This window comes from Drepanopeziza brunnea, assembly GCF_022702325.1.
Source record: "Drepanopeziza brunnea f. sp. 'multigermtubi' strain 214-2 chromosome Unknown ctg12, whole genome shotgun sequence".
Lineage (NCBI taxonomy): Eukaryota > Fungi > Ascomycota > Leotiomycetes > Helotiales > Drepanopezizaceae > Drepanopeziza > Drepanopeziza brunnea.
Window position 1 is genome coordinate 1,555,434 of NW_027094075.1, and position 15,290 is coordinate 1,570,723.

The 15,290-nt window shown below is 48.6% G+C and overlaps 4 protein-coding genes across 4 annotated transcripts; 1 reads left to right on the plus strand and 3 right to left on the minus strand.

Moving 5' to 3' along the window:
* Positions 1 to 448: 448 nt before the first annotated feature.
* On the minus strand, positions 449 to 2,016 carry L3040_007164 (uncharacterized protein; the record flags this gene model as incomplete). The annotated part of the gene is made up of 3 exons (XM_007296670.1): positions 449 to 1,235; positions 1,371 to 1,930; positions 2,002 to 2,016. The coding sequence occupies 3 exons, from the start codon at positions 2,014 to 2,016 to the stop codon at positions 449 to 451; spliced, it is 1,362 nt and encodes a 453-aa protein (XP_007296732.1).
* Positions 2,017 to 4,034: 2,018 nt separating this feature from the next.
* On the plus strand, positions 4,035 to 4,399 carry L3040_007165 (uncharacterized protein; the record flags this gene model as incomplete). Its single annotated transcript, XM_066156178.1, has 2 exons — positions 4,035 to 4,153; positions 4,231 to 4,399. The coding sequence occupies 2 exons, from the start codon at positions 4,035 to 4,037 to the stop codon at positions 4,397 to 4,399; spliced, it is 288 nt and encodes a 95-aa protein (XP_066010985.1).
* A 5,674-nt stretch (positions 4,400 to 10,073) lies between these two features.
* Positions 10,074 to 11,996, minus strand: L3040_007166 (uncharacterized protein; the record flags this gene model as incomplete). The annotated part of the gene is made up of 3 exons (XM_007296672.1): positions 10,074 to 10,363; positions 10,432 to 11,593; positions 11,721 to 11,996. 3 exons carry the CDS (start codon positions 11,994 to 11,996, stop codon positions 10,074 to 10,076), a joined length of 1,728 nt encoding a protein of 575 aa, XP_007296734.1.
* A 732-nt stretch (positions 11,997 to 12,728) lies between these two features.
* Positions 12,729 to 14,803, minus strand: L3040_007167 (uncharacterized protein; the record flags this gene model as incomplete). Its single annotated transcript, XM_007296673.1, has 2 exons — positions 12,729 to 14,546; positions 14,603 to 14,803. The coding sequence occupies 2 exons, from the start codon at positions 14,801 to 14,803 to the stop codon at positions 12,729 to 12,731; spliced, it is 2,019 nt and encodes a 672-aa protein (XP_007296735.1).
* Between the last annotated feature and the right edge of the window lie 487 nt (positions 14,804 to 15,290).

Here is a 15,290-nt window from a genome sequence, read left to right on the forward strand (position 1 = left end):
TCTTGACTCAACGACATCCATCTCTTCCGGCAGCTAAGCTATCTATGTTTCACCGTTCGGTCTCTCATGCACGGAATACTCGAAAATCGGTACTTCGACTCCACAGGGTGGCCTTGCAGATCGCAATGTCGACGTCAGTCTCACCGGGAGCCGTGTTCACACATACCTACGTGGAATGGACACTTCTACGTCTGTTCCTCTTTTCATCCTCAATACGCTCATACATGATAGATTTTGACTATATCACATGTCCCTTAAAAATGCCGTGGCGTTATCTCAACGCTCGAGAACGAACATCAGCTTTAACCTCGGGATCCTTCTGCCATATCCCTTGGTGCTGAGTCGGCTGCGGAGATGCTCGCCAGAAGTATACATCGATTACACAGGGAAAAAGATATCATTAAAGGTCCAAAAATTGGTCGACCCAGATGTGCGTCTCAAGGACGCTTCATTCCTCCATCCTTCCAAAGACGCCATCGTCGTCTTCGTCGCTACGTCCACGAAAACGGCGGTCGTACTCCTCGTCGTCAGCGATACTTTCCTCGCTCTCCTCCATCTTTATATCGCCATCACGATGGACTTGGTGGCGGGTGTAGCTTTCAGTCTGACGAGGGTGGTAATTTGGAGTCAGTGTGGTGCCCGAGAAGGCCTCGTTTAGGTAGCGCTCAGGGATGTGAGGTACAGGTGGAGCATCCTCGAGGAGAGTGACGGGAACGCTCCTGGGAGTTCCCGTGCTCCCGAAGCTGCAAGAGAGAAGCTCAACGGCAGCTGCCAGCCCATAATCTTCTTGATTGCGGTTGATGCCAGACGACGTTGGACGCCTTTCCTGGCTTGGTTGACGATGAATACCCAAGGTAGAGCTGTCAGGGATGCTCCCATTGTGGAGTTGATTGGTTCCAGGCGTGGACTGGTACGACCTTGAGAAGCTGTATCCACTGCTATATCTCTTGTGTCGTCCAGTGTACGAGCCACTGCTGTAGACATTGAACATGTCTGCTCCTGGTGGAGGGGTGGTGTCGGCGGAGCTTGTGCCATCATGGAGATCCGACGATCCGGATGGAGCGGGAGAGGCAGACTCTTCTTGGTCGCTTTGAGAGTCCTTCGCCGAATCTGGAGGCGTGATACCATCCTGATTCATGGCCACCAGGACCGAGGCAGCTTCCAAAAGCTGGACTTGTTGATGCTTAGAGATAAGCAACTTTGAAGTCAAAGACCATTCTGGAGTATGCTCCCATCTGCAGTTAAAAGTTAACCCTATTCTCTCAAAGTTCCGCGAATGCTAATCTGGATGGCTCTCAATTCATCCGACAGACAGCATTCGCGGAACCAGATCCTGGCGGAGCGCGTAGGAAAGGAAGGTGGGCACGAACAAATGCTTGGACAAGCAGCTGCTGTGCTTGTATCCCTTTCCACACTTCTCGCACTTGAGGTCGCCTCCATGGGCCTTCTTGCCATCTTTGGTAAGGTGGTGCCCCTCACTAGCTCTCCTTACGCGAGATTGGTGGGACCCACTTCCATCTTTCACGTCTATATCGTCGAGCTGGTCGTCGTCGATTGCACTCTCGCCGCGATCTAACTTCCCAGTCGAAGATAATCGATATCTTTGGCCGGACAAGCTGGCAGGTGGAGAGGGCAAGCTCCCGAGCGCCGGGATTTTGCCAGAGCCATTTTTCGACATTGTGTTTCGGTGAGCCGCAATCGGCATTCCCATGTTTCCAGCTTCTCTGGCAGCAGCTACCATTGCCGCGACATTGCTGGCAGTATTCGACGTTACGCTCTTCCTGCGGGACACCCTATGGTTGGCAATGAGGGATCCGGAGGATACAGAGTGGGAATGGTTTTTCGCCTGGGATTTGGGGAGGGAGGCAGAATTTGTAGACGTGGAAAGGCGATGCTGGCTGAGAGCTCTCGAGGAATGCTGAGGGATATCCTGTAGGAGTCCGTAATCAGCAGTGTTTGATATATAAGTTGTGCTGGCATGGCGAGACCGGACGGGACTACCTTTGAAGAAGCCATGTGTGCGGAAGATTTGACAAGACGGCCCTCAATCCTCGAAGCTCTGAGAAGCTACAATATGAGGGCCGAAAAATAGTATGGGTTACAAATTTGGAGGTGTCGGGACAGATGTATCGAGGTTCAAGATACCTGCATAAATACACGAGACAGGCGCTGGGTTGATCCTGGACGGGGTGGTATGGGAATTGCAAACACAGAGGGGCTTTCGGAGTGCGAATTTGCTCAGGATATTGGATCGATCGTAAGCGCGGAAGTTTCAGAATCGAAGGGGGAAATTTTTTCTTTTTCTTTGTTTTCTCTGGGCCGGTTGGAATGGGACGGGCAGCAACGACTGGCAGACAGCGGAGGAGGGCTGATTATTCGGGACGCGAAGCGAAGCGAGGTCAGCAAGCTTCAGTGAGCAATCAATGCCGGGAGGGTGGAGCAATCGACGAGCAACGAAGTCCTCGAGCAATGGAGCATATCAAGAAAGTATAGAATCGTTCGTGAGCGTGGTCATCAACGGATTGCGATCCGGGCGTGAAGTTGCGTCGTGGTGGTAGTGGTGGTGGTGGTGGTGGTGGTGGTGGTGGTGTTGTAGTGAGAGCGGAATAAAAATGTCGGAGTGTTGGATGGAGTTAGTAGTAAGTTGCGTTGATCAGAGGGCCAGGTCTAGGAAGGGACAAGGACAAGGACAGGGACAGGGGGCGACGATGGGAGGGGGAGGGCAGGTGCGTGTGCGTCGGTTCCTTGGCCTGCAATGGTAAAAAGTGGAGTGTGGTGATAGGTAGGTCGTACTACGGAGGAGGTGGCGTTTCGTGATCAAAGAGAAAGTTGGTGCGAGGTGAGAGGTGTGAGAGATACCGGTAGACGAGGAGAGAAGAGAGAAGGGGAGGAGGAGAAGAGTAGAAGAGAGGAATCGGAGAGGAGATAGGAGACGAGAATCGCAGACGAGAAAGCAGGAGGAGAAGATGAGAGAGAAAGACAACACAGGCAGTCGTAGCAAGGCAGGCGGCCATGTTCATGTTCAGGAAAATACACGAATACCACCAAAATCCGATCAGCTCGATCGCAGAACAAAGGATGGCTGGCGGAAGATTAGGTCGAGGGCGGCGGAACGCAACAATACCCTTAGACGGACGGGCTGGCATCCGTCTCGCTTATGTGTCAACAACCACCCACGCAGACCTACTACGTCAAGCTACTATTATTATTATCCATCTCGATTATTTTTGGCATTCCTCTCAGTAGCGTCCTTACTATTGGCCATCCGCTCTATCACTCTTGGGACCTACGGTACTCCCTCTTTTTCCCCACGGCCAACACCTAATCCCCATTCCGGACTCCCTCGCACTCGCACTCGCACCCATCCAAGCCACACAGGCCACGCCCTGGTTCCACGTCGCACGCCCCCAACTCAACTCGAACACAGCACTGACTGGGTCTAACCTGGTGCGAGACTCCTCGTGACGGATTGTTCAGTGATCACTGATCATGCCGGCGGACTTGGGCAGCCAATCCCAGGCAGGCTGGCCATCATGATACTGGTGTTACAGAGTGGACATGCGCTACGTCGCGACTCTCTTCTTTTTTTTTATGAATGACTTATTGCGTTGCGTTGCGTTGCTTTGCTTTTCATTGCTTTGCTTTGCTTTGCTTTACTTTGCTTGGGCGACGTCGTCGTCGTTAAGTCAGTCCGGACGTCCGTCCGTCCGTCCGTCCGTCCGTCAGTCAGTCAGTCAGATCAGTTCAGTCAGCTCAGTCAGCTCAAGTCAGTCAGTCAGATCAGTCAGTCAGTCAGTCAGTTCAGTCAGTCAGTCAATTCAGTCCGTCCGTCAGTCACCTGCTGCCCTGCCTCTGCTCCTGCTCTCTGGGTGGGACATGAGGACAGGATCGGATCGGAAAAAAGTAGTCGTACTAGTATGTAGTTATTTGTAGTACATAAAGCATGTCGCAATCCAATCCCATCCAATCCAATCGCCTTCCCATTGATTTTTGATTCAGCGCCGACGTGCATTGCGCAGCCACCGCGAGCTCCAATGCGTGGCGTTCTAGGCCTTTCTATCTCCGGTCGACGGAGCAAGAATGCAAGATCAGCGGCCCAGGGCTCTAGCGGTCCCTTTACCCCCGACCGCTCCTTATTTCCCGATCATAGTCAGTAAGTACAGACGGCCCAATCTACAACTTAACACGACTACTGCCCGTAATCCAGATCCCACTAATAACAGATCGCAGCTTCGTTTGGTCCCGCATACCTACTTACAGCGGCTGCAGAGTTAAATTGATGATGAGAGCGGGGGGGGGAGGAGGGGCATCATTGGAGCATTGCCCGGATAGGCAAATCTTGATCAAGCCCAGCCAGCCAGCTCCCAGCCCCAACCCAGCTCTAGCCGTGGCTCTCTGACGATCCCAAGATCACACCCTCGGTCGTCGGTCAGTCGGTCGGTCCAGCCCAGCCAGCCCGCCAGCCCGCCAGCCGGCAGCCCGTGCGAGCCGTGATGGCATTTCACGATTCGCTATGGGAATGGAAACAACCGTCAACAAACAAACAACCAAAAAAAAAAAAAAAAAAAAAAAAAAACCCACTGAAACACCCTCATCTCAAACCCCGGGAGAGTTCTTGAGCTTCCCCTCCCCCCCCCCTCCCAAAAAGAAGGGGAGATAAAAGGGGAAAAAAAAAGCAAAAGGCAAAAGAAATAGAGAGAAAGGGACCAAAAAGTAAAAAGGTACCTCTCTCGATTAGAGTCTGAACCCCCCCTTGTCTCTCTCTTACAGCGTGTATTCACTGTTTACTATTTCGGTAAACACACGGACGGGCCCGGCACTTTCGGAGATTTTTTTTTTTTTGTCGTTCGAGAATTGGGATGACCGAGAGCTACCTACCTACTACGTAGTACTTCTTGTATGGACAGCTATACAACAAGAACTACCGTACTTACGGAACCGTATCCTCCTCCTCCTCCCCTGTGTTACAGCCAATTGTATTATAAAAAAATAAAAAAAAAGTCCTTACTCTATCTGTGAAAAAAAAAAGCCCCCCTTCTTTTTTCTTTTTAGCAGTATTTCCGAAACACGACCTTTTTTTTCTTTCTTTTCTGTTGTTGTTGTTGTTATTGTTGTTGGTTTGACTCCGTCTCTGAATGCGACAGGACACGAAGGGGGGGAAAAAGAAGGGGTTTGGCTACATACAGGTTTTGGGTTCGGGGTTTGGGTTTTGGGTTTGGGGCCTGCATTAGCACACTCCACCCCGAGATCGCGGCCGTGCAGATAGGTACAGCACAGCACAGCACAGCACAGCACAGTAGAGCACAGTAAGTAGGGAGATACAGGACTCCGAAAGTAGTTTGTAGTATAAAAAAAAAGAAGAAGAAGAAGAAGGAGAAGAAGAAGAAGAAGAAGCAGAAAGAGGACCGACCGATACCAGGGCCGGAGAAAAGAGACCAAAGCCCGGTAAGCCCCAAGCCCCAAGCCCCGCGTGCAGCTAGAATCGATCCCTCGCGCGCGGCCCGCAAAACCCCGCCGCTGCCCCTCATAATTGGTGTGCTTTTCTCGATTGCGCGGATAACTCGTGCCGAGCGAGCGAAGCTGTCGGTCGGTCGGTTAGGGGGAGAGGGGGGGGGGGGGGGGGGGGGTTAACGGAGGATAGGACGCGGGGAGTCGACTGCGGGAAAGATGGTGAGTGAGTGAGCTCGAGTCATCGGACTGACGTAGTTGTGTATAGGTATAGATAGGTACCGGTACGTATCGTGTAGTGTAGTGGTATACCGGTAGAAATCTATCCATATCTGTATGTATATAGATATAGATAGATATACTATAGATCGGACCAGAGTCAGACTCCATACCCGAGTCGGCGGTCGCATGACCGAGCAGGAGCACCGACTCTGGTCGGCTCGAGGGGGTTTTGACGCATACGGCGATATACGTAGTACTGTACCACTACCGGTATACGTATGTTTGATGTGTGTTGTATATACATGGATATATAAATAAATGCCTACATGCATCCAACAACACATACCGAGTAGTACCGGTAGCTGGACAGACTCGCCGACGCACATCCATCCATACATGTCGTTGTACTACGTACGGTATTACTACGTCGTAAATCCATCCATCCATCCATAAAATCCCAGGTCCGCCGTCCCGCTTCTCCGTGCCGGACTCCGGTACGGAGCTCAGCAGGCCACTTACCGTAAGTAGCAAGCAGCAGCTGGCGAAAGCCTATCTCGATTCTCGATAGCTAACCTCGACCTACTACGTAGTACGTAGTAGTAGTAGTAGTACCTACTACTTCTACGTACCTAGTCTAGCGCGGCACCAAGAAAAAGGTTACCGACGGTAAGTATAGCGCTGTAAGTACTACAAGTTGTCTTACTTAGTAGTAAGTACATACTTACAAGTATATCACAGCTCACGTCACTCGGGCCTTGGCCCAACGCCGACAAGGTTTTCCGGAAGGCTGGCTGGCTGGCTGTGTGTGTGGCTTCTTCTCCACCCAATGACGTTTTTTTTTTTTTTTCTTTTTCTTTTTCTTTTCTTCGAGGGGCAGATCGGGTGGGTGGGGTTTGGGACAGAGGGCCCAAAAAAAAAGTAAGGGTGGAATAAAAATTATATAATAGTCAGTGCGCTGACTTTGTGACCTGCGGGCTCTCGGTCACAGTCAGGACAAGCAAGTGTCCCAGGTCAAGCAAGTGTCCCACTTCAAATTGCTATTCCATAGTAAATCGCATACAATTCCACCACACTTGCGACAGCTATTTTTCTCTTAACATTTCTCTAACCATGCCTCCGCAAACTTCAGAAGCTCTTGTAGCTCTCAATTATTACGGCCGCTATGCTACTAAAAAAGAATACGACCGCGCCTTTCAAGAAGCGCGCGATTGAGCCTTAGAAGATATAGAAACCGATGATGAAGGAGTAAAACGACCGAAAAGCGAATGTGCTGCCACGTCAGCACGTATATTCGGAGTCAAAGAACCTGCTTTACGAAAAGCTGTATACCGAGCTAAAAAGAAAAAGCGCAATCCTATCACAAGTCAATTCAATCAATAAGGAGGAAATAATCAGATTTTGTTGCAAGAGCAAAAAGAAGCGATCCGACAATATTGCTACGAGCAATGAGAGCTTGGTTTAAAAGCAACTCTTCTAATAGTACGCGCTAGAATCAATCACTTGAGAGCAGTAAGTGTTATTATTTTATTTTATTTATAATTATCAAATCGCTTTTAACGTCGTATAGAAACAACAGCCTTCTCTTTCTCTTGTATCACAATCTTAGTTCAAAGATTAGCTCCGCCGAAACCCCGATCTTCATACAATCAAAACCAAACCAATCGAGCGCGTTAGACTCGAATCGCATACCGAAAAGGAGATAAAGAAATAGTTCGAAGAATTGCAAAAGGATATAGTTCTCTACAATATCAACATTCCGAAAAAGCTTTTAAATATAGACGAGTCGAGAGCGCGTGTTAGATGTCCGCCGAGAGAGACTGTGATCGTTCCAAAAGAAGTCAAAGAAATGTATACAAGCTCTCTAAACAATCGCAAATCGATTACAATCATTGAAACTATTCGAGCAGACGGCAAAAAGACTCTTCCGCCATATATCATTACACCGAGCAAGAAGATTATAAAGAATTAGATTACGGATAAGCTTATAAATGACGAAACGATTGATTGCTCTCTTATAAGATATATCAATCACCAGATTATCTTAAACTACGCCGATCACCTTATCAAATGGACACACGCTAAGCTAAATAAACCATGGAAAATGCTGCTTTTAGATGGCCATGAGTCTCATCGATTAGATGAATTTGTATTGAAGCTTAAAGAAGCGCATATTCATTGCTTTTGGTTTCTTAGTCACCTTACACACGCGCTTCAACCTCTTGACGTTAGAGTATTTCGTCCTTAAAAGCATTATCACGCTCTTGCTATCCAAAATGCTATTCGAAGTTTAGACTTCGAATATACTATCACTTCGTTCTTCCGCGATCTTACGAACATCCGCTAACAAGCTATGCAACACTATACGATTGTAAACGCTTTCAAAACCTCGAGAATGTAGCCTTGCAATATCAACGCTAGTCTTAAAAAGATTCGCTCTTATAATAAAGGAAAGAGATCAATACTCAACGAAGAAAACGATAAAGATAATCTCGAGCTTCCCGCGCTTCGTCCTTCTCGACCTAAAGATTTATAGACTACAACTGCAAAGATCAATTTATTACGCACTTAAGATCCGACACAGTTTTCCGATGATACGAAAAAACTCTTTAAAATTACAATGAAGCAAGCTTCTATCGAGCTTCAAAAAGCACATCTTACTTCGATAGAACATATCAATCTTCAAGAAAAGATTAGAGAAGATAAGAAACGCAAAAGAACATCGCGAAAGAGTATTTATAAAAGAGGTTCTTCTGCTGCAACTAGCGATTTAAAAGAACGAATTCAAATTCGTACGGAAGCAAAAAGGGTAGCGGCGTTACGAAAAGCTAAGAAAACACTTCAAGCAGCTATCAACAAGCACAATAAGCTCTTAAAAGAGCAAGGTATAGCTGCTCGAAGAGCTAACAGAGCTAAAAGAGACCGAGTTCAGCTTGCAATTGCAAGAAATAGCTTGCTTGCACCCGAAGATTTAATCCTAGATCGAAAGCCTGATAAAGCACCTACTACGATCGAAGACGCTCGCTCAACGCGCGAAGGTCACCCTAAACTATTCCATATAGTTCTTCAATTAGAAGCTGAATTAAAAGGAGAAACGAAGAGCCATATCGATTTTCCTGAGCCTGATCTTTTAATTAAGACTAATAATTCACGAGTAGAACAGCTAAATCACGACGAATTCCGCGAATCGAGTCCAATTAAAAGTATTCTACAAGAAAGTTCGGATGTAGAATCAAATGCTAGGTCAATTGATTCTATTCAAAAAAATGCCGACTTTTCTCATGTAATATAATTGTCAAAATTCGTTGCGTTGTGCATTTTTTTTATATATAGAATGCTAGTATTTTCGATGTTCTGACCATTTGAAGTGGGACACTTGCTTGACCTGGGACACTTGCTTGTCCTGACTGTGACCGAAAGCCCGCAAGTCACAAAGTCAGCGCACTGACTATTACAAAAATTCCAGTAAATCCTTTTTTTTATATATTTTTTCCCCCCCTTCTCTCTCTCTCTCTCTCTCTCTTTCAAATCTTTACCTCGGCATCTGGACGGAGGCCCGGGTTTCCTTTTTCTTTCTTTCTTTCTCACCATCATCATCATCATCATCATCGTCACCACCACCATCATCATCATCATGCGGAGGTAGGTATATGAGATGCGATTCTGAAAAATGTACGGAGAACCGTTTCAGGTGGGTGAGCTGGGAGGAGGAGATGGAGAAGCGGAGAGAAAAAAAAAAAAAAAAAAAAACGGAGTGGGGAACAGACCCAAAAAAAAATAAGAAGACGAAAGGAGAAGGATCGGGTCGTAATAACCCCACGTGACTTGGTATGTGGACACGGATAACCGGTATACCGTAGCTCTCCACTCAAGGACAGGTACCGTACCCATATATTCCCGTACGCATACGAGAGCCGATACGGAACACCTCTCTCTCGACTTACCTGCATTCCGCATACTCAAGCAAACCCATGGCATGCCATTCCATTCTCATTCCATAGCATTCCTCAATACAAATGCTTTTGTCTATCAATAAATATACATGGACCCCTTTGGTAGCGGTACCCCGCACCGAGAGGCATCTGTGGACGAATCATCAATTGCGGATCAGTCCCTCCCGATAATGTACCGCGACAAGCCGAGTCGAGGACGACGAGCACAAGAGGCAGCGAAGCAGACAGAGCCGGTGTAACCACAACTCTTTCCTTTCTAGGGACAGGATAGGATACCGTTCTTCAAGTTGAAAAAAAATATATATATATCTACAAATTTACGAGTACGCCGGCCATGCAACGCTAAACAACAAGATAAAGAATGTAACAGTCGTGCTCCCTCGGTAAGAAAGCCACGTTTTCTATGCAGGGCTCATGCCGCACAACATGAATGCAAGCCGTTGAGACAAACATTCACGTCTTCTTCTCGACCGCTTCTCTCGACTCTCCACTCTCCAGCTCCGACTCGAGATTAGGCTTCGCCTTGGCCCCAGATGCACCATCGCGCTCCTCGCCTTCTTGGTCCTGGGTGTTCGCCACGCCCCGGAACTGCGCCAGCGCCTTCGCGGCCTCGGCTGCGTACTTGCACTTCAGCCGGATGGACTCCCCGTACTTGTAGAACAAGAACGGGAACGGCACGCACGCAAGCGCGAGGAAGGCCGGGATCGAGGATGCCCAGTGGATGCCCAATCTCTGATACATGTCTAGCGGGTGATGTCAGCTCGGCCGAGACACGGGGGATGAGGAAAGGGGATAAGCGAGGGTGTCTCACAGCTAGTAAACAACGGAAAGGCGGCACCGAAGAGCGAACGCAGCACGCTGTTTGCCGCGAGCACAGATGCTGCGTAGATTACGTAGGCATCGATGAGGTAGTTCATAATGCTCAAGAAAACCAGCACCATGCCGAAGCCAAATGGCGCGGTACCAATGATCGAAACGCTCCAGTGGATACTGGGCGAGTTGGTCCACGCGAACCAAAACAGTCCGATGGGGAGGGCAACGCTTCCGACCAGGGCGGGGGGGAGTCTAGCCTCAGGAGGCGCGTTTCCGTCGTGTTTTGCTGCGACGTGGGCGTATCGTTTGTTGTCAAACATCGAGTAGCCAACCGCAATCATCATGCCAACCGCAACACCGATGAATGCCAGTCCCCCGATTCCTGCGCTCCATCCACGGCCATCTTGATAGACGATCGGCATAGCCCCGAACATCATATATAACGTCCCGTATATGATTGCCATGTAAATACTGAGCAGACTGACGATGGGCTCTCTGAACAGCAGGATCCAGGGTCGCGAAAGTGCCGTTTTAAATTCTTGCCCGATAGTTTTTTCGCCGTGCTCCATTTCTATCTTAGACTTGTATACATTCCCCGTCATTTTCGACAACTTTTTCGCACGTCGGCGCAAGATGACAGGTGTATACGTTTCGGGGATGGTGAGGGTGCCAATAATCCATAGGGCACCTGTGAAAATGGCCATCAACCCCTCGACCCATCTCCAACCTTCCGTCTCCCCTAAGAAGCCTCCGACGATAGGCCCGATTACTGGTCCAAGGAATGGAGCAGCTGCAAAGATACTCATTGCGACTCCACGTTGAGAGGCGGGAAACATATCTGCGATGACGCCGCCTGCGTTCGTCAACGGCGATGATCCAAAAGCTCCGGCCAAAAACCGCAATATGATGAGTGTCTGTATATTTTGCGAGCCAGCTGCACCGGCATTGAACGCCGTCAGCATAGCGTATGTGCTGAAGAACAAGACCTGTCGGCCGTATAACTCGGAGAGGGGAGCCCATAGCAAAGGTCCAATGGCAAAACCCAAGACGAAGAGCGAGATTCCAAGGGTTGCCACTTCGCTACTGATATGGAATGTCCGAATGATTTCTTCGATGCCGCCGCTGTATGCTGAAGATACGAATGCTACTGCTAGAGTTGCCTTTTGTGGAGAGGAACGTCAGTTTAAGGTTCCCGAGGATTGAGTTTATACCCCAGAAATCGTCTCTCGAGAGGTATCCACAGCACTTTTCTCCGTCTACTTCAAATGCGGAGGTCGTCACACTCACAAAGGCGACGAGCATTGTGATCATCCATTTCTTCCACTGCGGAAAGAGCATGGGATTCCGTCGATCATTTTCAATGTATTCAACGATATAGGGATCCTGCTCGGTCCCCGAGCCTTTGTACGGCCAGTGCAAGACTTCAGGCGTAACATGAGTTTGATCATAGACCAATTCCCAATGCGACGACTGTTTCTGTGTATTTCTATGCTGAGCCTCAGCGTCGTATTCCGAGGCTTCATTAGCCGATTGCGATGACGACAACGAAGTCACCTGCGCCATTGTTGCCTGAAACAATTGCCCCTTATTCAGAACAGAGAACGGAGAACAGAAGGAGAAATGATGAAGAGAGAGAAAGTAAGAGGACTATTGCGAGACTCAAGATGAAGGAAGAGAGAGCAGTTTGAAGATGGAAAGTGTTAATCAATTCCGACCTTGGTGGCGCAGATGTTCACAACTTTTCGGGGTAATTGCGACCCGGAGATAGATCCCGATCCGTTCCATCCGTCCCCATCTCCACGAACGTAGAGCCACTTCGCATAAAACGAAAGATCCGCAACATAAGTCGGGAATGGGGATGGGGATGCCGATCATAGGTTCTAGAGTGGCTTCCGGGATCTCGAGAGGACCCTCCGCGCTTTGAAGCCTCAAAGCCTAGAAGCTTGCGTGCCGTCATCCCGACCTGGCCCCACACGATCAAGTTCTCCGAGTCAATATTCTCAGCGCTTGCTAGGCACATCCAATAAGATAGGGTATCGAGAGTCAGTTTCGTGAAAGTGTAGGACAAACAAAGACGAGGATTGGAAACCACCGACGTATCAAAGGAAAGCAATCGGCCCGCCGTTGACAAGTTTATCCATCAAATGCGCCCAGCTGTCATGGCAACGGGAACGAGTCCGAGAAACCGGTTCACGGTAAAGTCCGAGCAAAAATCGATGCCACCAAATGTAGTTCAAACAAAAATTTGCAATATTCGATTACAAAAATTCGATTGGGTATCTCATACTGACCTGATTATTTCTTCTTCTGCTTCTTGTTTGGTTTGATAAGCTGGGTTCGGTTGAGCATAGCACTGTGCGAATGCTTGTTGACTACAGCTTTAGGCGGCTTTGCGTTGGTTTCCTTCGGAGGAGCTGAGATCGTACTGTTGTCCTTCACAGGAGCTTCAGCCTTCGAGCTTCTTTCCTTCTCGGCTGATTTCTTTCTGGCTTTTGCAGGAGCTTCGGCTTTGGCAACCTTCAAGCTTTTGTCCTTTCCAGACACTAGAGGTCTTACGGCTTCCACAGTCTGAGGGATGACCTCTTCCTTCTGTTCTTCTTCAAAACCACCCAAACCATCAGCTTCTGTGGCCGAATCTTCATGCGCCTCCTCAGGGGTCTCTCCAGGCTCTTCCACATCTGATCGGGCAGGGAAGCCCATGATATCCCGCACAAGATGGCCTCGTTCGTCTCGAAGGAAATGTTTATCCATCTCTTTCGTCCGACCCCCGTCTCTAACAAAGCCAGCCAGGAAAAAACCCATAGTTCCGTGCTCATCTTCCTTATTCGCTCTTATGCAGCTCTTTGCGATCTCTTCATCCCCACCGGCAGCCTCCAGGTCACCTCGAACGGGCCAGTCCTTTAGGCCTCTGATCTGCTCTTCACGCTTCAGAATTCGCCATCCCGCCTCTCGCACGCTCGGTTGCTCCAGAGCTTTTTGAACAACAGTCTCATTCTCCTCAGCATGAACTGAACATGTTGAATATGTGATCTTTTGGGCACTCGGGAACTTGAATGCATGAAGAAGCAGCTCAAGTTGGAACTTAGATAATGCTTCTAATCGATTTTTTAGCTCATCCTCTGAGCTAATTGCTGTCACCTCGCCATCATCATCCACCATCACATCCATAGCCGGGTCATGCTCTTCACGTTTGCGCTTGCGTGACTCAGGGGTAGGCTCAGATGCTTTAAGCTTTGCATTCTTTTTCGGAGGTCTTGCTCCATGTTTGGGAGCCGCTGCCTTCAAGACGGGTAGGTGTAATTCTGGCATATCATCCCTTCCTATAATACCACTTCCGGAACAACTTGGATCTAGTAGAAGAGCTCCAACCTTCTGCATTTGGGGGGATTTCGGGTCTGATTTTAAAAAGTCGTGACCGGGACGAATTTTGGTCAAAGTGTCTGAGCCGGCTAGATTTACCATTTTTTCCAGCGTCTCGGCTCTCCCCTTGTTCTTCTCGAAAGCGTAGATTGTTTGAGAGCAGTGTTTGGGCTCCGAGCTGTGCTCAAGGAGAATTGATGCAAGATGAGTGGTCTTATTTCCTGGCGCAGAGCATGCATCCACAATGTCTCCATCCTGAGGAAGCGGGTCAAGCATGTAGGCTGGGAAGCATGAGGCCTTGTCCTGGAAAATAATATGACCTGACTTGTAAGCAAGACTCTTTGTAAGATCAAAACTTGCTGAAATAGCAACCAAATTCGGAATATGGTGATCAATGAACAGTCGCTTCGTTCCTCGTTTTCTTACAGCTGCAATGCTGGTCGCCCGCTCCAACCCAGCAAAAGTCGACTCCAATTGATCCTCTAGTGTAGTCTTCAAGGTGTTGATCCGGACCCAGCGAGGATATGGCGCATCCGATGTATCAGCTTCATTCTCTAGTCCTTCCTCGATAAAAGCCTTGAAAGCCTCCAAGGAGCTGATCTTTCGACGGATTCTCGCCTTCACCAGCTCGGCATGAAGTCTTCCCTTATGCTTCTCAACTGTAGTTCTCAGACCATGGGTCGCGGGAAGAGCAATGCCCTTTTTCGCCAGCAGAAGATCGTGAACCAGGAGGATCGATAGAATTGGAGTCAGCTGGCACAGATAAACGTCAATACGCATGCTGTAACTCAGGGCTGGTGTAAGCTTACCTTGCGCTCAAGACGCAGAATTTCTGCATTCTCCACAATCTCTTTCAGGACGGAGCTCCATTTGCAGGTTTCAATCGCCAATGCGTATATTTGTGCCGGCTGCGATTTCAAGTCCTTCTTGCCGAATATCCTTGACTTTAAGCTACCACCTGCGTTAGTCGGCGCTGTCAGAAGGTCAGCGGCCTCGTAGTAGAGAGACATAGCATCGAAGCTTCAAATTGGATCGCGAGTTTAGGGTACGTAGGCGGCTGCTTGAACGTTGAAAGTTACTCAACGGGCGCAGGAGGCTGTTCTCAAATTGTTGGATAGGGCCTGGGCTGGCGTCGAAAAATATTTCGGGAAATTTTTGTGGAAGGCTTACAGTAGCGAGTCAGTCTTTACTTTAGGCGGGGTAAGGTACCCCTCCAACGTGCCAAACATTCATGGGAAGGAAGTAAGTAAACAACTGAAAATTACCACCCATCTACCGGCACATCTTTGACATTTCTTTTCTCTCATCCCAATTGGCAATTGATTGATATGAGAGCCAGACTGGTTGAGTCCTTGCCGGATATAGCAGCTACCAAGCGATCGTCTGAAGTATCACATTCACATTTGTGATTCATGGATAGTGGTGATCTCCGTCGACACTGAATTCAAGTGAATCGAGTCCAATCGCGATGTCCTTGTAGTTCACTGTACAAAGACG